General features: G+C 45.9%; 1 protein-coding gene across 5 annotated transcripts in view; it reads left to right on the top strand.

The window, feature by feature from the left end:
- The first annotated feature begins 10756 nt into the window (after nt 1-10756).
- Paxip1 (PAX interacting protein 1) overlaps nt 10757-24115 on the top strand; it is a 60211-nt gene continuing 46852 nt past the window's right edge. For 2 of the 5 annotated variants that reach the window (XM_031380241.1, XM_031380242.1), the window contains exons 1-4: nt 10759-10978; nt 13349-13483; nt 19813-19856; nt 22083-22146. In XM_031380241.1, coding sequence (XP_031236101.1) covers nt 10898-10978; nt 13349-13483; nt 19813-19856; nt 22083-22146 — 324 coding nt within the window. In that variant the 5' untranslated portion in view covers nt 10759-10897. Of the gene's footprint in view, nt 10979-11092; nt 11224-13348; nt 13484-19812; nt 19857-22082; nt 22147-24115 lie in introns of those variants that run through there. The other 3 variants (XM_031380243.1, XM_031380245.1, XM_031380244.1) reach the window with 3 other exon arrangements.

The raw sequence follows: 24115 nt of genomic DNA, 5'->3' as shown, positions 1-24115 counted from the left end.
CCCATGGTTGGTAGATTCATTCCTGGGCTGGAGGTCCTTGGCTCTATAAGAAAGTAGACTGAACAATCCATTGGAAGCAATCCAGTAAACATCACCCCTCCATGGCCTCTGCATCAGCTCCTGCCTCCAGGATCCTGCCCTGTTTGAGTTCCAGTTCTGACTTCCTTTAGTGATGAACAGCTATGTGGAACTGTAAGCTAAATAAACCCTTTCTTCCCCAACTTGCTTTTTGGTTCTGGTGTTTTGTCACAGCAGTGGAAACCCTATGATATCATCCTTGATCCACGTTGTAGGCACCACTGTGTATCAACTTTTCACACTCCTGTGTGATCAGAGGAGGAGGAGCCAACACAGTCTTCATGCATCAGAGATGTGTCATCAAACAGGGACATTTAGATCAGAAGAGGAGGTGGGATTAGCTCCTTTCAGAGGGAACCACGCCTGGGATAAGGTGGTTCTGGGTGGGTTTGGGGAACAGGGAAGATTGCATTTGTAATGTGCAGGAATAAGAGAGGGGCACTGTAATGAGGCGGGTGACAGAGTGGCAAAAAATATGACACGATCTGGTTTCACTGTGTAACCCTGGGTGGCCTGGAACTTGCTATATAGACCAGGGTGGCCTCAAACTCATAAGTCTAACAGCTGTGACTACAGGTGTACATTATCAAGTTTGAGAGAAGAAGATTCTTTTAGTAGAGGATTCTGTGGCTCTAACTGAAGGGTGTGCTCTGTTGACAGTAACAATTGAGCCTCAGTTCAAGTTTTACAGATGCCATGTTTCTAAACAAGCAGGAAGCCATCTTTTTGGCTGCATCTGATTGCTCTCCTAAAATGTCCTATCAGGATATTCATTCTAAAACCATAAGTGTAAGATATGGTAATATTCCCACTTGTCATGAGATTTCCAATTATTGAAAATGAAGTAAATCCCTCCAGAGGCAAAATCATTAAATATATAGTAAATAATGAGGTTAATTAATTTAACCCTTCTAATTAGGAAACTAATTAAATCAGAAAATTAAAATTGACACCAGACAGGAAGTTTTTGAGTTTAGTCCTGGCATTTGTCTCTCTCACCTCAGCCAATTTTGAGAGAGGAAACTCTGGCAGCCGCCATAGCACAGCTAGTTTCTCAAAGCCCAGAGAGATTTAACTATCATAAAGATATTTTCCAGGCATTTGAATAATACTTTCATTATTTATGGAATTAAAAATCTTTCTCTTTCTTTCTTATATTTCTCAAAAGAAAAAAATTTGAATAATTCCAAGAAGAAGGGTTTAACGCAAACTCCTGGCTGCCATGGCTGTGGGTATGCCACTCAAAGCTCTCCAGGGCCCCTACTCATCTTTCTGTGATAGTGGGGAAGATACGAGATTTATTCCCTTGTCTTGGTGAAGTGAATTGATTTGCTTCGAAGTATCAGACCAGAGGCTGCAGTTGGAGGTGAGACCCAAAGTCCTGCAAAGAATCAAGCCTCTGCCTCAGCTCCTGCCAGACAGAGCAACTACTTAGAATTAGTGGTTGTGGAGTTGGAATGTGCAAAGCTGGAGTCAGATATCCCGGGCCAGCTGTTAGCCTCAGTAATACCCTCCTCCATACCTGACTTTCCAACAATCGTAGAATGTGCAGGCTCCTGACTTCCACCAACCAAAGCTAAGAATACCTCACATAGCACCTGTAGTTCCCAGTCTCCTGGGTCTACCTTAGTCTACCTCAGTTTTCTACCAGTGTGTTTTAAAGGTGTCTCAATGATGCCTTTCTTTGTTCTGTTACTGTAAGAACTTCCTCAAACTGAGACCACATCAGAACATGGAACGTATGTTCTCATTCCTTTGATGCCCTCAGTCTGTGTTCCCAGCTGTGGGCACTTGTATTTGACTCAGGTACTCACAGATGATTTGGGAAGATACTTGACAACTAAGTCCATCCCTTTGTGTGATCTATCCTGCCGTGCATTGTGGTAGCCTCTGAGGACATCTGAGAGCTACAATCCAACTACAAGTTTGTTCTCTGTGTTGCCATTGAAACTGGTGTTTCTAGTCTCAAAAACTTCTAAGCAGCTATCCCCTTAGAAATTCTAGAACTCTTTAGGCCTATTTTATTTTATTTTATTTTATTTTGACAGGGCCTTATTAGCTCAGGCTGGCCTCAATATATAGATGCGGATGACCCTGAACTCCTTATCCTTCTGCCTCTGGCTCTTCCCAAGTGCTAGGATCATATATCACCACCTCAGCTTCATGCAGTGCTGGGACTTGACCCAGGACTGCCTACATGCTAGGTGAACTCTTCCAACTGAGCTGTACCCTAAGTCCTCTCTGTGCCTTTTAGATTGGTCTCATACTACATGGAACTTACATAGTATAGAGACATGCAAATACAGTTCTCTGAAGTCAGCACCTGAAATTCTTTAATAGGAGACATGTCTCTCTAGGATCTGGACTCATCCGTAAGAAGGTGAGGAGCTCCTTCCAAGCACAGGACTCTCTTGATTAAGCAGGTACTTCCTGTACCTGAAACTCATAAGCACTAGCATAAATTGTGTTGGGCTGAAGATATAGCAAGTGTGGGCTATGTGAGACCCTGTCTCAAAAAAGAAATGTGGCCAATCTGCTCAAGGGTTATACTTACAAAGTATGCATGCCCAAATTTGAATGTTTAACTTAACCATTTCTATTGTTGTTGTTGTTATTTGTTGTTTTTTTGTTTTTTGTTTTGTTGGTTTTTTGTTTGTTTGTTTGTTTGTTTTGAGACAGGGTTTCTCTGTATAGCCCTGGCTGTCCTGGAACTCACTCTGAAGACCAAGCTGGTGTCAAACTCAGAAATCTGCCTGCCTCTGCCTCCCAAGTGCTGGAATCAAAGGTATGGACCACCATTGCCCAGCTATTTGTTGGTTTTTTGAAACAAGGTTTCTTTGTATAGCCTTCCTTGGCTGTTCTGGAACTAGCTCTGTAGACCAGGCTGGCCTCGAACTTTGCTGCCTCTGCCTCTCAAGTGCTGGGATTAAAGGTGTGCACCACCCTGCCTTGCTCCATTTCAATAATTTTAAACAAATGCTATCATTTGGCACACTAACGTCACTAGATGATTTTGAGTACATGAAATGCAGTTCAGAGCAACAATTTTATTCTCATGAATCTTCAAAGCTGTAGTCTGTCCCAATTCACCCAGTTTATGGGATGTAGCTGTAAAATCAGAAGTTAGTATGATGAAGTCAGGAGCTAAGAATGCAGCTCAGCTGGGAGAGTGCTTACCCACCATGGACAGAGCTCCTGCGTTCACCAAGGGCACACTGCCTGGATACACCCATAATCTCAGCCCTGGGGAGATAAAGGCAGGAGGATCAGAAATTCAAGACTATTCTCTGTTAAATGGGAAGTTCGAAGCCAGTGTGGGCTACATGGAATTCTATACAAACAAACATACAAACAAACAAACAAACAAAAGTCTGTGCACTTGTTTTATAAATCTTAAAAAAAAAAAAAAAGACAATGGAGACAGCCATTCTAGGAAAGTGAGTGAACAACCTTTGATATTTTGACAGTGCCAAAGCCTGTGTCATTTCTTTCTTTTTTTTTTTTTTTTGTTTGTTTTGTTTTTTCGAGACAGGACTTCTCTGTGTATCCCTGGCTGTCCTGGACCTCGCTCTGTAGACCAGGATGACCTCGAACTCAGAAATCCACCTGCCTCTGCCTCCCAAGTACTGGGATTAAAGGCATAAGCCACCACTGCCCAGCGCCTGTGTCATTTCTAGAGTGTGTTCTGAATGTGTTCCCTTCAACCCAGACTGTGTGTCAGTCCTGTCAGTGACATCAGACAACCTTCAGTTCTAATGATTCACCAGCATCCCTTTCCACCTCAGGATGTGTAAAAACACCTAATGTTAGTGTTCATTTTGTGTCAGGCATAATCTTCTCTATGCTTTTCTGCTTATGGGGTTTGCTCTCTGATTATGACATCATCCGGATCACTACCAAATGAAGATCTCCCCAACTCCAAGCTTGGACCTGAAGAAACTTTTAGTTCTTTGGAAAGTTAGTTATGTCAAGTGATGGTTTGCTGGGGCACACAGGTAAAAGACCGTTTTCCTGAAGCAGACACAGGTGAAAGGGTGTGTGGATATAGTAATCACATGAAAGGGCACTTGATGGAGTATAAATATGATCCCACAGACAGTAGGAGAGGAGCACAGAACCTTGGTTTGGTTTGCTCTGCCTCACTATTCTTCACTAAAGACAAGCATGTATTGGTTCTCCTTGAGCTAACTTGTGGTAACACTGCCAGTGAGAGAAACTCACCCAAGAACTACTCATAAGATTCCTGCAGCAGCTTGCTGCCTCCACAGCCTCGCCTTGGGCTGGTCGGTGAGGCTGGTGGTTTCTTCATGATTGAACTACAGCTGCCTGGTGTCTACTTGCTGCAAGGACTGGACTGTAGCTGCTGGTTTGTGCCTGGTGTTTGTCTGCCTAGAAGACTGGTTTGCAGCTGCTAACTTGTATTTGGTGTTTGCTACAAGACTCAACTGCTGCCCAAGAAAATCAAACTTACCCCCAAAGAACCATTGCTGAGCAGGTCTACTTCCTCCATATCCTAATGATTTTTCTCTTCCACTTCCTCTGGTGGGTGGTAGGCTAGAGGAGAGGTTGAACCCTTATTAAAAGTAGGTTGCAAAAAATGTATGCCTACATGGACCTTTTCTGTCTTAATTAGAGCAGGCAGGTAGAGACTTTCAATCTGAATAGGTAGACCCTATGTTCCTTTTTTTTTTTTTTTTTTTTTTTTTTTTTTTCCGAGACAGGGTTTCTCTGTCCTGGATCTCACTTTGTAGACCGGGCTGGCCTCGAACTCAGAAATCTACCTGCCTCTGCCTCCCAAGTGCTGGGATTAAAGGCATGTGCCACCACTGCCCGGCTTCCCTATGTTCCTTTTCAACAGAAGGACGCCTCAGGAAATAGAAGTTCAGCCATTAATAGCCCTTAAAATTGAGTGGTCAAAGTCTTAGAGGGGGAAACAGGCAGGACAGAATGACAGAAGAAAATGAGGAATGGCAGGCAAAGGGGTTCCTTATCCCCAATGGCTAAGAACCAAGAGTTCTCACAAAAAGAGCCAGGCAGATGGCACAGAGGATAAAGGTGCTCACTGCACAACCCTGATCTTTGAGTTTGGTCCTGGGAACTTACAGATAAAGGTGGAAGGAGAGAGCAGCAGAGAGTCACCCCTGTGCCACACACACTCGTCTACTCTAGTCACATCCAAAATATCGGGGACAAAATCCTGATTAAGGATAAGAGGCAATAAGGATCCAAAAGGAGTTCTGTGCCTCCTGGGTATTCAGACAGTCGCTGGTATCTCCTAACTCAGACGTGTTCCAGATCAGTCTTTCCAATCGTCAGCACGCCCTCATAATTAGGCATAAAGGTACCCCAAGAAATGAATCATAAATGGCTAAGATTGGGCATTGTTTCCTGGCCAACACAATGTTACCAACCTATCCTAGTTTAATACCAAGCTGTCCATAACTTGGAATTTCTCTCAAGGAATCTGCCTCACCAGAGCTAGCAACAGAGGTCTAGCACATTCCTTAGGGTAATAGATAGTTCACAATAGTTAGAAATGTTTTGCATACTAGAGAGTAATGAAGGGCTTCCACTCAAAGACATTAGCTAGAAGTGTTAGGTCAGAACCCTAGTCATTGCCTCCAGCAAAACCATAGAATTAGTATAGGAATACCAAATTAGCCCCAGCAGGTAGGGGCACCATTGCTCTTCTGCCCGCTTCACAATGTGATCTTGGTCAGTAAGATCACTGACCTTGATGACCTGCCTACTTGACTCTTGTCATCTGCCCTGCTTGCTGTATGCTATTTAAGCCTGCTTGTCACTTTGTATAGGAGGACTTGGACTCACATGCAGGACTTGCACTAGAACTTAGATGGGCTAAGTAAGACTCAGAGTCATGCAATCCGTAGTCCCCTTCCACCCCCCCCCCCCCCCCCCCCCCCCCCCCCCCCCCCCCCCGCCCAGAGCGCTTGGGCCTGGGGGATGCAGCACCAGTCTAGAGAAGATAGCTGCTGCTTTAGACCCAGTGTGTTTTAGATGGCCTCATATGTACCTTAACTGCTGAGCTGCCAGATTTACCATCTCTCTTTTGCAATGACTGTAAAAGTCTGATGCCATTTTTAAGAAATACATTCAGATCCTGTACTTCATGTGTCGTCTCTGCCATCATTTCTTCGCCTACGCCTTGTCGACCTGACTAGGACCCCATTTCTCCCGCGGGTTGAGGGAGGCTTAGATCGGCCGGCCTGCAGCAACCTCTCACCTCTACACACATAGTGAGTGATGATACTATTTAGGGAGGTTATGGAACCTGAAGGAGGTGGTGCCTTACAGGAGGAAGGCTGTCACTCTGGCAGGCTTTGAGAGTTCATAGCCCTATTTCCCTTCCACTTTACTCTTTGCTTTGGCTTGTTTCTGGAGATGTGAGCTCTCAGCTCTCTGCTCCTGCTGCCTACTGCCGTGCCTCCCTGCTGTTATGGATTCTCTCTTCAAAACTGTAAGCCCAAATAAAGTCTCCCTAACAATAGAAAGGGACTCCAATCCCTTACATACCAAACATGCACGGACATTTTATAGATAACTACAATTAAAATTCAAAAAGGAAATCTCACAAAAATTAGGAGCCATGTCTATAATGAAAAGATGCCTTGTTGATATGCCTGTGACCTAGGAGGGCCTTGTGTAAGCCTGAAAATCTCTAAGTACACTTCATGGGCACATAGCCACATGGCAATCTTTCTTCTTTCTTTTGGACACAGGATCACTGTGTAGCACTGGCTGTCCTGGAACTCACTATGTGCACAAGGGTGGCCTGGAACTTACCATGCCTGGCCCCACCTGACAGCCTTAGTCCCTAAGGAAATACCCTGTAGATAAGCAGCAGCCTGTCCAGCTGTAGGCGTATACTCCCACAGTTTCAGGAGGTTGGGGCAGCAACATCTAAAGTTTGATGTTATTTTGGGCTATATAGTATTACGTATTTTTTTTAAAGTATACTAAACCTTAGTCTACTTAAGCACTAAATATTTAATCTCTTAGGTTTTTTGAGCACATAACTTCCAGTGCCACCCAAACTGCATGTGTGCGTGTTGTGACACTTAATGAGACTCTTGAGACGCTTGTATTTGCCGCATCCTACTGTTTTTCCTTACATGTTAGCAATCATTTCTTCTTTAAGGCAGGGTCTTGTGTTGTTCAAGGCTAGTCTTGTATATAGCTCAAGCTGGCCTTGAACTTCAACCCTTATGCATCCACCTTCTGTGTTCTGGATTACAGGTAAGAACCACCAAGCCCTGTTTTAAACCTTTTCTTAATAAATGGTAGCTTTGCTACATAAAAAAAGGGAAAGAACTCCTCCCCCCATACCACCCAACTTTCTCCAGCTCTTCTGGCACACAGAACCCTCATCTGTAGGTCTCTTGCTGTGCTGGATTCTTCTCATCAGAATCAGTCTCACGGGTGCATACTATTTCTTAGTTTCTGGATGTAGGAATATTAAGAAAACACATCTCACTGTCCCTATCAGGTTTCATGTCCATCTTGTGGAAGGCATAACTGAAGCAGCATGCTGAGGTCAGGTTCATCTGCAGAGGGAATGAAGGGGCACTGGGACTGGATGCAAGGGTAGAAAAGAAGCCTGGGGTGAAATGATGGGCCCTGGAGGCAGAGTGGCCCAGAACAAGTCCTACGTTCTTTTCCTACTCAAGGGGCTGCTGATGGTCAGTCTCTGACAGGGTGTTTCCATTTTTTGTTTTTGGTTTTTTTTTTGGTATCTTATTCAAGGAATTGAAAAACACACACACATTTGCAAAGAGGTAAAGGAGCTTTATTTAAAAGCAAAGTGACAGTGCAGGTCAGAAAGCCATACACTATGAGGAGTGGTGGCTTGGGAGGGGGCTGGAGAGGTGGCGCCATGCTTTGCATAGCTTGCTACTATTGCAGAGGACTGAGTTTGGTTTCTACCACCTACATATACACCACCACACATACACTTCAGCTCTAGGGAGGATGCCCTCTGCTGGTCATCTCCAGCACAGCAGTGTGACATGCACCCAGCCCCTCCCTCACCTCCTTTATATTTATCTTTCAAAAAGTTGACAGCAGTTAACAGGAGACAGCTCAGGGCTGCCAATTATTGCTTGGGGCTTTCTGAGTACAAGAAAAGGCGTTTGGTTGCTGGTTTTGATTGACAGGTGTTGGGGTCCCTCAGCTGCAAAATATCGAGCCTGCCACCGGAGACTCAACTCACGCCTGCTGTGCCTGAACCAGACTCACTACTATGAGTTCCGCCTTTGAGGATTCCAGAGGAAGCTACACCTACAGGCTGGCACGTATACAGCCTGAGGACATCTGCTGTTGACCTCCTCCCCCACTGTAGACTGCGCCTCCAGCCACTCCCCTGAGCTGAGACCTGCAGGACGCCCTGAGTCTCCACCTTCAGCCCAGCAGCCAGCTTCCCTTGGACTTCCCCCTTGACTTTGTTTGGACTCTTCCTGACTCCTCCCGAATCCCTTATGTTATTCAAATGTCATTGTAACCTAGAAATTCAGTTTGCTCTCTTGTATATAAATGCTGAACCCCCAAAGTAAAGGGGAGCCTTGATTGGAAACCCTCAACTTGGCTTCGTGTCCTTTTGTTCCCGAACTCTGTGTTTCAGGTCTCCTTTCTCCCTTCGGTCGAGGCAGAACCCAGTTCATGAAACTGCCGGACAGTTTCAGACAGGTATGAATTGCTTAGGAAAATAAGACTTTGTTTCCTGAAATTAAGCCATTATGTTTCTGTACAAGCAGGAAATTCTGTATGTACAGTACAAACATGGAATTCATGGGGGACAGCAGTCCTGAATATGAGCTGAGGTGTTTCTGCAGCATTTGCTGGCCCTATATCATATGACGATTGAATACATAGTGCAGAGTGAGTGTGTTGTTGTTTCAGAACCAAGGCTGCAGTGAAGGTGTACAGTCTGGCACAGTCCGGCATGGCCGGAAATACCTTGGATTTACCACACCTTTTTAAAAATAATTTTTGACCCTTGCATGTTTGGAAAACTTCTACTGCTGCCAATTCTTTTTTGATCCCCAAATTGAGTCTCTCTTTTTTTTTTTTTTTTTTTTTTTTTTTTTTTTTTTTTTTTTTTTTGGTTTTTTCGAGACAGGGTTTCTCTGTATAGCCCTGGCTGTCCTGGAACTCACTCTGTAGACCAGGCTGGTCTCAAACTCAGAAATCCACCTGCCTCTGCCTCCCGAGTACTGGGATTAAAGGCTGAGCCACCACGCCCCGCTTTTTTTCTAGTTTCACATTCACTTTTTGCCTGTGCTTGTGGTAGCCAGTGCTTGTGGTATTCTCAGAGCCCAGAGGGTATTGGAGCTCCTGGAACTGAAGTTACAGGTGGCTGTGAACATCACTGTGGATGTCGGGAATCAAATCTGGGTCCTCTCCTAGAGCAGTAAGTGATCCCAACTGACAAGCCATTTTTTTTTAAATCTAACCGAACTCAGTTTACCCAACTTTTCGAGAGAGAAAAATATTACTGTTTACTGAAATAGTATGAGCTTAAGCACGGTGCTTATTTTCTGATGGCTGTAAACCAAAATGTCTCTGCTCCGAGTTCATTTGAGATTATAAGAGCATCAATACTCAATCTGCATGAAGGTCACAGAAAGCACAAAACTTGATTAAAGAGCAGTATCACGAGCGAGGGCCCCGCAGCAGTTTCACATTGTCATTGTTTCCTGTAACTTTACACATCCATATTTAATATAATTATGTTAAGATAGTTTTTATGGATTTTGCTGTTTACCTTTAAAGATTATGTTGACGGCTCGGCATTTCAGAACACGTGGTTCTCTTGCAGCATCTCCAAGTTTGGCTCCCAACACCCACGTGCTGTGTGACTTCAGTTCCAGGGGATCCTTAAGCCATCTTCTGACCGCAGTGGGCACCAGACACTAACAGGGTGCAGACACATACATGCAGAGAAAACTCCAATACACGTAGAAAAATTTACATTTATTTAGAGAGTGTGTGTTATGTGTGTGCGTGTGCGCGACAGCGTGCGTGTGGAGGTCAGAGAACAACTTGCTGGAGCCGGTTCTTGCTTGCCACCACGTGTGTCCCAGGGATCGAACTCAGACTGGCGGCAGGTGTCTTTGCCTGCTGAGCCATGTCGCCGGCTCCTATTTTGCTCTTAAGCTGCCTCACCGAAGATCAGTTCCCCGCCAACTACCGCAGTAGACACAGAAGGGGCGGACGAAGGAAACTGACCATTGGCTAGGGTCTGCTTGACTCGAAGCCGGACTACGCGCGGCCCAACAGCAGTGGCGGCGACAGCTGAATCACGAACGCTGGATTGTGCAGACTGCCTTCCGCGCCCAGGCTCCGCCCCCTTCGCGCATGCGCCACCAGGTGACCGCGCGGGGTGACGGGAGTCCCGCCCAAGACCCGCCCCCTGGCTGGTCCACCGCGGCCCCGTGGGGGAAATAGTCTCTCTGTGTCCTCGGTTCTTGGTCGCGAAAACTCGGCCGGGGCAAGGCTGCCATGTGACTTAAGAACTGTGTTAGAACATCAGCTCTGATGCCCGAAGTGGCGGTGAAAGGAGCGCTGTGCGGCGCGCAAGGCGGGAGAGTCCCACGTGCTCCCCTGCCGAGCCCTGTGTGCTGGTACGGGCCTCAGGGCGCGCGCGGCTCCCGCGCTCCGGGCCTGGGACGGGCGGGGGCGCGAGTCGGAGTGCAGCTGCGGCTGCGGGCCGGGCTGTGCCGCCGGGCAGTTGGCATAGCTGCGACGCTGGGCGCGGCGGGCCGGGTGACGCGGGGCCGGGCGCCGCCGCGCCGCCGTGATCATGTCGGAGCCGGCGCCCGAAGTTCCAGAGGAGCTGTTCCGCGAGGTCAAGTACTACGCGGTGGGCGACATCGACCCGCAGGTACCGCCCGCGTTGGGCCCCTCCGCCGGGCCATTTTCCCCCCGATTCACCGCGCGCGCGCCCTGCAGGACCCCAGGCCGTAGCCGCGGGGCACGCCGGGCCTCGAAGGGCCGCGGGAAGGGCCTCGCGAGCACCGACCCGGCGTGGCCGCCGGTCGAGCATTTTGCGGGGCCCTGCTGAGCGTGTCCCTTGCCAAGTGGCCTGTCCTCCCGGCCCCTGAATTTTCCCTAAGGGTAGATTGTACGGTAGGTATAGAAGGAACCCTTGCTTACACGGTCACAGTGATTCGTGCGTGAGTCTGGATCCATCCACAGGACAGTGCCTGTGGTCGTGTTATCTTCAGGACAGTACCCCAAACATTTCTTTTCCTAAACTGTGCTTACAGTTGTGTCACCTTCGTTGTCTCGTAATGTAAGCTAAACGGGTCCTAAGGAGGGAATTGTTCAAGAGCCACTGAGCATGGCCTTCCAGAGAGTCATACTTGTATCCTAGTAACCGAGGTCCGTTGGGTCTTCCGTTGCGTGATCAGTGCTTATAGCTGACTTTTTCTAGTACTGATCACCCCACTACCACCACCACATTTCTTTTTACCCTTTCTTGTTCTTCATTTTAGGACTTTGGCTCTTATAAGGGACTTGGACTAAATGTCACTTGAAACCAAGAACACATTGAACTGAGCTGTTTGCCCAACTCTGTGAAATCTGAGTGCTTAAAATAAAGAAATCCCCCTTGTAAGCCCTTGTATTCTGAAATAGTGCATTTTTTTTTTTTAAGGTTCAGGGCAGGGCACCTATTCTTTGAGTTTTGTAATAAAAATTGAGGAAGCTCACAGGTGGTGAGCACCCCAGTACAGACTGGGCATCGGGCCTGGTACACAGAGTGCTGCAGAAGAATGCGCTTGAATGCTGAGTCCCACAAATAGAACAGGTGTAGGTGCTGGAGGTGTTGAGTCTTAAAGAAACAGATATTGAGTACAAGGAGTTGTTTGTGTGGAATGTGTGTGTTAGGCATTACAAGCGTTTATGTATACTTGGCGTGTGTCCTGACTGTCACTGGGCATAGTTACAAGGTGGCTCCTGTGAGATGGAATTAGTAATGTGGAGTTTGGGAAGGTTTGGGTGTCCTCGAGAATACGAAGAAAAGATGGACAGCGCAGTGTGACTTGTCTGTGGAAATTTGTCATGAAAAGAAAGCACTGGGACCCAAGAAGGCCAGGCCAGGCCAGGCCAGGGAGGGCTTGCTGTGTACATGTTTCTGAGTAATGCGAGGCTGAAGCAGGTGGATGAAGTCCGTGTATGAAGGGAAAGATACTTGGTCCAGGGAAGCTGGCTCGTGGCTGGTGACTGTAGGTTTTCCATGCATCAGATTCAGACTTCCTTGGTCGCTTCAGTTCTTAGGTGGTGCTGGGCAGACTATGTTAGATTGCATTGCTTTCAGCTCTTCCTTGACGCTGGCCTGCACACCACTGTCATGTTGTTTTCCTGATGCCTAGTGGCTGCCTGTTGACTCTCAGAACTGTGGCTCCCATCTGTCATAGGTCATCTCTGGAGAGCCACAGCCCCCTCTCACTGGGTCACACAGGACCAAAAGTAGTGTGCCCACACTGAAACCCAGCAGTGCCTCTTCCTCTCTCTGCTTCCAGTCAATCCCTCCGGGAGATGCCAGCATTTCCATCTCGGCTTTTCTGCTGTGCTTACACCTTGTCTAGTTATGGTATGATTGATTCTATTCCATTCTTCTGTTTGCTGCTGACATTTCTTTAGTGACTTGCCTCTTACAGTACTGAGAATTGTCATAGTTGTGCCTTAACAAGTATTCCTATGTTGATGTCCATCTGTAAGATCTGGTGGTGCTATCTTCATTTGTGATATCCTTCCCTGACTTAAGGAAAGACTGCTATGCATAGCACCCAAGACCACACTGACCATGGTTAGATCTGAGTTCCCCTGCTAGGCCCTACCTTGGTGTGTGTGTGTGTGTGTGTGTGTGTGTGTGTGTGTGTGTATAAAATTTTGCTTGATTCGGATTCTCCTGGTGGGTCTCTACTTCCAGAAACTTCCTAACTGTAGTGGAACCAGTCCTCAGCCTTTGGGTTGGATACTCGGAACAGGTACTCTGTAGAACTTAGCAGGTACTAGTGTATGCTGTTTGTCTGGAGGGCAGCAGATGGCTAGTCAGTGGCCACCTCATCTCTGTGACTTGGACTGTAAATCAGGGTTGCTGCATTTTATTGGATTTCCACTCAGGAAAAGGCTTCTCTAGCATATCAGTAAAGGGGACAGGGTGAGTCTTTATTAAATGTTTCCATTATAGTTAATAATGACTCGTTTGAACAGTACTTTGTTGTTGTTAATTCTGTTGTTTCCTTAGGTTATTCAGCTCCTTAAAGCTGGGAAAGCCAAGGAAGTCTCCTACAACGCCCTGGCCTCGCACATCATTTCGGAGGATGGTGATAACCCAGAGGTGGGAGAAGCCCGTGAGGTCTTTGACTTGCCTGTTGTAAAGGTAAGTGGAAACCCAAGCCTCTGCCCTGGGGCTTCCTGCAGGCCAGTGTTAAGTAGGGTATCATCAGGTAAACTTTAGTCACCTGCCTTAACTTTGGGACTTTCTGTCCCATGGCTACCCAGCAAGGTTGCTGTGTACGAAATTCCTGGGCATTGTGGGAATGCTCCCTGCCTGTCATTTCCTGCCAACTTTTCAGCCTAGAAGCTGTCCTAGGCTTTGTTGCCTTACGTATTTGGTTCCAGAAGCCTGTTAAAGGTAGCTGCCCTTTCCTGATGGCCAGTGGTCCTGATCTCCAGCTGGGTAGATGAGGGGAGAGGCCCCTGCCCTGCTAACTGCCCTCATCTCCCATGGTAAGGGTCACTGTGCTAGCTATCCTCCTGTTGGCCATCTGAATTGTTCTGCCTGACTTGTGAGTACTTGGTTGTGGAATACAGGGCTTCAGCTGGTGAACAATTTGTTGAGCTTTTGTGGCCCTGCATACTGTATTGTGGGGACTTTATGTTCTGTTGCTGTGGCCCTTCTGTTTCCTGAGCTGCTGCTGCCATCCTCTTACACTGTTCAGTGCTGTACTATAAGAAGCCGGCATTCAGGTTACCAAGGTTCTACAGTAGCAGTTAGGAGTGAGGTGACTTAGTCAGAGCAGGTGTTGAGGACTGGCTGGCTGTTGGATGTGGTTGTCCCAGTTTCTGGGGTCTGAAAAATTTTACAGTCCTATAGAGTTGACCTTTAAAAATTGAACCTAACAGGTGATCTGCCTCAGGGGTCACAAAGAGGTTCTTGACCCATGCTCTCAGGAAACTACACTGTCAGAGGACAGTTCCTTTGTAGCAGGAAATATGGTGGTCATATTGCATACCAGCACATGTGGTTTGGTGCTGCCAGCTCAGGCCCACTCTATCTCTGAAGACTGGTGCTCAGCATGGCTCCTGGGCACTTCACCTACTGCTGCTTGCTAAAGCTAAAGTTGGCTATGAGCCAGCATAGGCTTTCCCTTTAGTTTGCATATCAGCCTGCTCTTCCTGTGAGCGTCTTTCTGTTAGCCATTGTTATAATGATTACATGTCTTATACAGATTTAGAGTGAAAGATTTACCTTACAAATGTGTTTTGGGGCCTAGGTCACTATTGCCACACTTAAGTATAGTGATGGATTTTTATCACATTTGACCCCAAGATTGTCTTGCAATAAATTGTATATCTTTGTGGCTTTTCTATGCTCACCTTGCTCTGAAATAATGACATAGAGATCTGGTATTTTTATTAAAAGACTTGTGACACTATAGCTGGGCAGCTACTCATCTGTTATAATCCTAAGGCAGCCTATTACCAGCCACGTGCCCATTATCTGTCATCTGGCTTCTCATGGTGATCTCTGATGGCCCAGTCAGTCAGTCAGTCAATCAGTCTCAGTCTCTGTGTGTGTGTGAGGGGTCTGGTGTCTGTCTGCACCCCCCCCCATGTCTGTGTCTCTCTCAACCCCCTGACTGGGATTGGAAGTCATACCCTGTTCTCTTCTCCTGCCCCCAGCTATTGGTTGATCAGCACTGTATTAAAACCAGTCAGTCTTTACACATCATTGAGACAGCAGATGCTTAATCATGATAGTGCTCAATCATGATGGTGCTAGCATCCAGAGACTGCAACCAGATCTCTGAGCACAGCAATCTGCATGTGAGTACACAGTGCACAAACCACCCCAACACTAAATATTTGTGTACCCCTTTAGTGTCTAAGGTAAAATTCATATGTAAGATAGCTTATCACATGGTTTAATAGTTGGAGCTGGGGAGATGGATGGCTCAGTGGGTAACATTTGATCTCCAGCACACATGTGGAAATGTGTGGCCATGTCTGTAACACTAGGAGACATTGGAGACGGGGAGACTGCTGAGTCTTGCTGAGCACCATCTACGTCAAGTGTCGTAACAGACTGTTTCAGGGCCTAGGGTGGAGACTGTTGGAATAGGATACCTGATGTCCTTCTGGCCTCTGAATGTGCATGCTCTCCCTTCCTCTTGTACACACACACACACACACACACACACACACTACATACACATTTGTTCATAAGGGCTAAAAGGGTGTAGCTTGGTGGCAGAGCAGTGCTTCAACATATTTGAGACCCAAGGTTCTATCCAAGTCAAAAGACAAATATAAGTTGCTGAAGCTGCTGACATGGGAAGGAAAAATAAAAGGAAAATGAACAGAAGGTAGAAACTTGAGTACACCTAAGAAGGTGTGATGGAATTGCCAGATATCACTGTCTATAGGATCAGTGAGCTATGGCCAGCAGTGCAGGCAGCTTTAGCCTGTGATTACAAAGTTGTAGGTTGAGTAGAGCAGCCTGCTTTTGTCTTGCATATGTACAGTTAGCTGCTGCATCTCTAAGAACTACCATGGCAGCACTGCGGCAGGCAGCCTGTGCCCTGGCCCTCTCTACCTACTCTGGCTCTAGTTCTTGGAACAGGTGATCCATGTCAGCATCCCTGTTTCCTTGTCCTCTGTGGCAGTGCCTCAGTCAGTTAGTTAGTTAGTTGTTAGTCAGCAGCTGTTGTGTTTTGTCACAGGGTAATGGAACTTTCTTTGGGGGCACTTCCTACCTCATCCTGTGAGTCTGAGCTGAGGCCTGTCTTTGTTTCCGTGGTCCAGGTGCTGGCATGTGGATATAGCTGACAGGGGCTGAGTCCTGGTTCCCAGGGCCAGGCACATTCTTTGGCCTATGTTTCTGTCTTAGTCACTGTTCTATTGTTCTAAAGAGACACCATGACAAAGGCAAGCATGTAATTTGGGGCATGGTTACAGTTTCAGAAATTTAGTGCATCACCATCATCATCATCATGGTGAGGAGCATGGCAGCATATAAGCAGGTGCTGAAGTGGTAGCTGAGAGCTCCATGCTGATCTGTAGGAAGAAAGGGGGCCCAGGGAAAGGGAAGGAGGGAGGGAGGGAGGGAAGGAGGGAGGGAGAGAGAGAGAGAGAGAGAGAGAGAGAGAGAGAGAGAGAGAGAGAGAGAGAGAGAGAGAGAGAGAGGAAGAAAGCGAGAGTACTCACTTGACTTGGGCTTTTGAAACCTCAAAGCTTGCTGAGCTGGTGGCACACACTTTTACTCCCAGCACCTAGGAGGCAGAGGCAGGCAGATATCTGAATTTGGGGCTATCCTGGTCTACAGAGTGAGTTCCAGAACAGCCAGGGCTACACAGAGAAACCCTGTCTCAAAACAACTAAGAAAAATTCCCAGCAAAACCTCAAAGCTACACATTTTCTCCAACAAGGCCACACCCCCAATTCTTCTCAAATTGTGCCACTTCCTGATGACTAAACATTCAAATATATGAATCTATGAGGGCTATTCTTAATTCAAACCACCAAACCTTGGTATGCATGTAGGCTTAGATTTTTCAAATTCTACTTTCGTTATGATTCTTTAACCCTTCAGCCTCCCTTCTAGCCCACCACCCAAAGGTTGGGGAGGAGGATGGCTAATAGGACAAGGGGAACATGGACCTGTTTAGAAGTAGTTCTTTGGGGCCATTCCAGTCTTAATTGTCAGCAGTTCAGTCCACTAGCAAACACAAAGCAGCAGCAGCAGCAGCTCCATCGGGAAGAAACTGCATGGCTTTGCCAATTGGCAAGAAGCAGCCAGAATATCACCAGACGTTCTCTCTACTAAGTCACAATATGTAGAGATCAGACTAAAAAGCAAGGCAAACCAATGGCAGAGTGTTGTTGTCCAGTGTCTGGTGGGTTATGCTTCTACTCTTTCCAAACATCATGCGTCCTCTCAAGAGTTCAGGAAGGCATCACAAGCCTTTCACCAGACAGCTTCCAGAAAACAACATGTGTCTGTTCTCAGCAGAACATTCTCTCACATGTCTGCTTTAGCAAAAAATCCTTCCAGAGAACATCACATGACATAACCGAGTCCCCAGGGAAGCCAGAGATCCCCACTTTAACTTTTTAAAAAGTTATTTTATTATGTGTATGAGAGTTTTGCCTGTGTGTATGTCTATATACCACATAGGTTCCTGGCTCCTATGGAGACCAGAAGAGAGCTCTTGACAGCTGAGCCATCTAACCTGTTTCCATTCTGCTTTACCAATATGCCCCTAGCTTTGCATTCCTCTGATGCCTGGAGAGGTAGCCCTGCTCTGCTTGGAATGGACTGGAAGTGGTCTTTGAGTTGGGAGACCATTCTCAGAGGAACCCGTCCTTTGTGAAGGCTCTGTGAAGCTGGGTGGATGTGATGTAAAGAGTTATATTTCCAAATTGCTGCTTTCTAAAGCTGCCTGAGAATTCTTTGGGGATTCCCATGACTTATTTGCACGAAGAGAGGAAAAATGTCACCATTGACACCTAGTCCAAACATCTCACAGCGCATTGTGGAAGCTGTGAGAGGCCTCTGTGTGCAGAATACATGACAGCTGGCAATACTGTTGTAATCTTATAAGAGTTTCACAGGGTCTGTGTTTTCTAGGTGTTCCTATTGGGAAGAAAGTTTGACCATGAGAATGCACTCTGAATACAGTCAGCCACAAAGCTTGGTTTTGATTAGTGATCTAGGTGTTTTCCTCCTGCCTTGCCAAATCCATCACAGGGGACACAGATTTGTACCACCATGCCTGGTCCAGTACAGGTTATTGATGTTGGCTCACTACCTAGATTTCATTGAAGTTATCAGGATTATCAAAAGTAGGGAGCAGTGTTGGGTAAAGCAAGAAAGTCGAAAGGGCTTTTTGCCAGAGCATCATACCATCAGGTAAATCAGTTCATACCTTTGCTGACTGTACTGGCTGGTTTTGTGTGTCAACTTGACACAGGCTGGAGTTATCACAGAGAAGGGAGCTTCAGTTGGGGAAGTGCCTCCATGAGATCCAGCTGTGGGGCATTTTCTCAATTAGTGATCAAGGAGGTAGGGCTCCTTGTGGGTGGTGCCATCCCTGGGCTGGAAGTCTTGGGTTCTATATGAGAGCAGGCTAAGCAAGCCAGTAAGGAACATCTCTCCATGGCCTCTGCATCAGCTCCTGCTTCCTGACCTGCTTGAGTTCCAGTCCTGACTTCCTTTGTGATAAACAGCAATGTGGAAGTAAGCCAAATAAACCCTTTCCTCCCCAACTTGCTTCATGGTCATGATGTTTGTGCAGGAATAGAAACCCTGACTAAGACACTGACATTATCCTAGATATAGCCAGTCTTCACTCTGTAATATATTTACTAATCTTGTCATAAACATGCTTTAGCCCGGCATGGAATTCTAGTATGGTGACAAATTCAAGACCAGCCTTGGCTATATATCAAGTTTGAGTCTAGCATGGGCTAACCTATTTCAAACCAAAAAAAAGAAGCAGTTATACATGTCCCTTGTATAAATGCTATATGAGACATACTGAGGGTCTGAGGGCAGTAAGGTAGACCTTAGTGTCTGTCTTACTGATCAGCATGAGAGCAGAGACTGCAGTCTCCCTGTTCAACGTCTGCTCATCTTGCACCATATCTGCATAGATGTAAAATGTATTTTGTTGACTATGTTGCTGCCTCAGTAGTGAGAAATTGAGTATACATGTTTTCATTTGTCCATGCTTTTGGAAGTCAGCTGACTAACTGGGGCCATTAATAAACTTTCAGATTTGTTTCTTGAAATAGATTTATTAAAATAGTAACAGGTGGACTAATTTTTTATTAATTTACTTTTATATGTTTTAAATGTGCATTAAGGTGAGGGTGTCAGATCCCCTGGAACTGGATTTATGAGCTGCCAGGAGGGTGTTTGGAATTGAACCTGAGTTCTCTGGGAGAACAGCCCGTGGTTTTAATACTGAGCCACCTCTCCAGCTCCAGTTGTTCTAATTTTTAAAATTGGACTGGAACTATAAGCTGAGCTAGTTTCCCAAGAATATAAAGTACACATAGGTAGCTGTTAGTCTACCTTGTAATGAACGCAAGTCTGGAATTTGTAAGATTAAAAGAGGCTTTGTTGTTGTTTTTGTTTTGTTAAGTGGTTTGCACATATTGTGTATTCTTGGTGTTACATAAAACCGAAATCTTGTGAATTTTGTTTATTTCTTTTTTGGGTGGGTGGGGTGAGCAGCAGTAAGAGTGTGGACCTAAACTTACATGTATGTCAAAATCGTGGCTGCTTCACTCTGGGGCTGGGGTTGTGGCTTGGGCACATGATCTTTGGTTGCTGCTATCTGGTCCTCATGCTTACAGGCAGGTGTCTGTAGTAGGTCACAACAGAGCGTCTTAATTTCCAAATGCATTTACTAGTGAAGTCATGTCATTTTGGTCACAGATTATATGGTTTTTTATTTGTGTACTTCTTTTCTTTTTCAGCCTTCCTGGGTGACTCTGTCCGTGCAATGTGGTGCTCTCCTGCCGTATCCTTTTGTGCACTAAGGTCGGGGATAGCTGTGGGTTTAAGAAACAGTGAGTTAGTGGGCTCATGAGTCGGGGGCCTGGGGGATAGCTATAGGTTTAAGATACAGTGAGTTGGTGGGCTCATGAGTGAGGCCAGCCCTTTCCTCTGCACCTCTGCCCCTGCTCTTTCCTACCCTGTATGAAATGGTGTGTACCTGGTCCTCGCCATTACCTGCGTCAAAAAGGGGTGACTAGCAGTTGTGGCGAGGACCCCGAGTTGCAGCTCTTGTCAGTCTTATGATGTCTATTTACACAAAGATTAGGTTTAGAATTCTAAATCAGGTGAGGAAGTATAAATGACTCAGACCATGAGGAGGAGGCTCTGAGTCTGAAGGCATGTGTTTGCCTTTTCAGTTAGATCCATGGAAAGTTTATTATTTTATACTTCTTACCCAGCACTTGCTCTGGTGTGAAAATAGAGTGATGAAGGCCTTATTCTGGGGCTATGGGGTACAGTCATAGAAGGCTATCTTAATTTTAGGTCCCAGGCTCAGTCCTCAGCACTGTATGAATTGGGCATATTGGTACATGTCGGTAATCCCAACACTTGGGAGGTAGAAGCAAGAGGATCAATAGTTGAAGCTTATAAGAGAGAGTTCAAGGATAGCCTGGGCTATATGAGACCCTCAAACAAAACCTAAAGCAAACTCACTGCCCTGTGTAGCCTCCTCCCTGCCTGTGTCTGCCATGTCATATTTTCACGCTCAGGATTCTGTGTTGTCTCTCAACTGGGACACTCCTCACCATTGCTGTTTCTTGCTGGAGGCTTACTGGCTTCTGCTTCGCTGTTGTCATGAAGCTTCACTGGAGCGGCAGTCCTAGCAGAGCCTGACTTAGGAAATCACTTTTGTCATCTTGCACCATTGTTTAAGTTGAGGCCGGGGGATGGGATAGACACCATCATTCAGCTGCTTCGATACACAGCTGTGTCTGGCAGCTCTTGAATGCACATACTCCTTTCAATGTTGAGCAGAGGGACTCAACTCAGATACAAATGAGAACTACCAAGGGTCTTAGATGCTTAAGCCTTTCTATCAGCAGTTCTTCTTAGAGGATGCAGTTCTGGCTCAGAAATTCTCCTGTATTCATTCATTCTTTATGAGCATTGGTTTCAAACAGATAAGCAAACCAACCCTGGGAAGGTGGACCTTCCTGAGATGGAGTCAAGGGTTCTATCCCTGGTGTCTTTTCTGGACTGGTGTAGACCAGTCTTCCTTAGGAAGCTGTAGGTTAGTTGAGCTCTTGCCTATCTGTCCATAAAGAAGCAATAGAACACAGCAACAGAACAAAGGTCCAAGACTGGATGGTAGTCAACCTGGGATTTGTTGGTGCCCCCCAGCATCTTTAGGGAGGAAGCCTTGAGGTTCGGTGTCAAGGTGGGAAGGCCTTGGGTAATAGACCCAGGTCTGTGTGCTGGAGTCTCCATCGATTATGGGCAGGGATAGCCCAGGTTTAGGATTGTCAGCATACCTGTAAGGCAAGTCTTTAGCAGCGATTACAGTTGAGTTGTTCATTACCCACTTATCTCAATAGGTCCTTTCCACTTGTTCTGAACTCTAGTCACACCAGTGTTTTGATGATTCCCTGTCTCTGGGAGACCTGATCTATCAACACTTGAAGGACAGCAGATCACAGGAGGACCTCAGATGTGTGTTCTAGTCAACCTTAGAACTAGGAAAGATCTTGAGTTTTTTTTTTTTTTTTAGGGATTCTGGGCCCCTGAGTTGTCCTGCCTGAGGTCAGAGCACACAGGCTCTTCTGGCTAGGAAGAAGTCCTTTTTAGGACTAGCACAGCCTTGATGCAGCATCTGTATACTGACATCCTATGCACTTTGCCTTCTAGGGTGTGTGTCCATGTGACTCTGTCCCCATATATCTGTCCGTGGTGTGTAGTTAGGTAGCTGTTGGGAGTCAGGAACTTCCCTGTGAACAAACACACTGTGTCCATCTTAGTTAGGATGTGAGTAGAGACTTGATTTTTTGATGTCCTTTACTGAAACTTACTACCTTTCACACTTTACTCCCATCTGCTCTGCAGTCTCTGGTCACCTTCAGCCTGTCTCACTTTCTAAGAACGAGCGGGAGGGAGTGGCAGAGCCTGCCCTAGTGGACAGGCAGGGCTTGTGTTAGTGAAGGTCCAGCTGTGCTCACCTTACTTCATTGCAATCTTAATAACTGTCCGACAGAGTCAATGGTTTCTCTCCAGAGTCCTGTCAGATTTTTTTTGGACTCACTGCCTGCCTTTCTCAGGTAAGCATGATTATTGTCTATGATGGTTCTGAGCGCTCATGAGCTTGGACCTATGGCCTATTTGTTAACAAGTTACCTAGAATCCTTGTGCTAAACTGACTCTATTTGATAATCAACTTCCAGCACGCTTACCATTGTCTAACTATAAAATATACACACATGTAATTTAAAGAAATAGTAGATATTTAAAGCTTGAATATGAATAATACTTTAAATGAAATTAGAAAATAAGAAAATTCACTGAGACTTATAGTGTAAGGATTTTAATATAAGTGAATAAGAAAAAGGTAACAAAAACCTTAGCAGATATCTCCAAGGAGTGAATTAGTTTGTTAGCTCATCAAGCCATTAGCTGTAGTTTTTAGTCAGATGAGCATTTTAGTAACAAGATAAGAGGTTTTGCTTATTATGCTTGTAACAATGCATTCAGTCCTGGTGACAATGCAGGCAAAGTCAGTGTAACTGAAAGATTGAGCAGTATCAGGGACTGCAGTGCTCCTAGTGTTGAGAAGCTTGGAATGAGGATGGCCATGCACATGTTATCAGAAACATGGTGATAGGGAGGTGCTGAAGGGCCCTGTCTCACACACTTACACAGTAGTTGGATAGTTTGTGTTTTACAGAAGTATGTAAAGTTGAGGCATGGTGTTAAGTGGGAACACTGGATGTGATAGAGATGCACAGCATTACATGAACCAGGGAAAATGGGAAAAGGAAGAACTGAATGTCACTGGTAGTTAATTTTGGGTCCTGAGAAAGTGGGTTTTGTTTTAAAGTATACCCTTAGTAGTTGTGTCTTGATCTCCTAACCCCAGTTGACAAAAGCCCAAGCTGTAAAACAGCTGACACAAATGAGGGTGGCGTTCCTTAAACAGTGTGCTAAAATGAGTGAGTTAGGGAGAAGGTGCAGTGGTGAGTGTTGCTGCCCCACCCCCTGGTCTCCAGGGACCTAGGGAGAAGAAGGTGCAGTGGTGAGTGCCCCCCCACCCCCATGGGAGGGTCATGGCAGTAGGTCTCATTGCTCATCCTTGGGACCTGTAATGGCAGGTCTGAGGAGCTGCCTTCCTCCCTCTCTTCAGGCCTCTGAGAGAGGAACAGAGCAGGGTGCTTGTGAGCTGGGGAGGACTTGGCCTTTGCCTCCTCTCCTCTAAACCTTGCCCAGATGGGGAAAGAGGGATTGTTGGGTTGCCATTGTTAGGTTGTTGGCTAGACTTAACCTTTACCACATGATGTTGCCAGTCTGAGGGACCCCTCTGTCCAGGCAATGAGTAAGTAAGTTTATCTGGAGTTACTTAATCTTTTCTGTCTTGTAAATTCTAGACATTCTGTGGAATTATAAAGGCTTCATTTGTGTTCTGCTGTATCAGTTTGATGCAGATTATTAAAGTTGCACATACTCTTAATTTTTTGAATAGGAATTTGTTGAGATTTGTAAAATTTTCTTTAAGCTTTGTTTTCTCTTTAATTTTTTAAAAAAAATTTACCTTATTTTTTTAGTGTTGTGGGTCCCTCCCCCTTATATAAATGTGTATTTCCATGAGGATAGTCATAACTTTGGTTAATATGCAAACTTGTAAATGCTGATGATTCTGGGTATAGGCAGCCTCTACTGTTTTCCATGCCAGAATCTGTGCTGTAACCTCTGATTTATAACTAACATCAGAGAAGTGGGAAGTAAGGCTGATCACCATGTCTCCATCTCTGCCTAGCACCATGTGGCTACGACCAGACATGCCTGTCTAGGCACTGAGAGGTGGTGGTGGCATTCTCAGGATCAGGACAGGATCCTATACCCTCCATCAAGTTGAGTAGGAAAACCCAAATTTATAAGCAGTAGACCTTTATGGATCTCTGTATCTGTCATACTAGTCACTTACTGAGCATAGTTGAAAACCCCAGTGTGCACTGGAAGGTAAAAGCACTTGGGTATTTTCTTTTCTTTTTTTTTTTTTCTTTCTTTTTTTTTTTT

This window comes from Mastomys coucha, unplaced genomic scaffold (genome assembly GCF_008632895.1).
Source record: "Mastomys coucha isolate ucsf_1 unplaced genomic scaffold, UCSF_Mcou_1 pScaffold19, whole genome shotgun sequence".
NCBI classification, from domain to species: Eukaryota; Metazoa; Chordata; class Mammalia; order Rodentia; family Muridae; genus Mastomys; species Mastomys coucha.
Note: the sequence above shows the minus strand (reverse complement) of the source record. Positions and strands in the feature narration are given on the sequence as shown.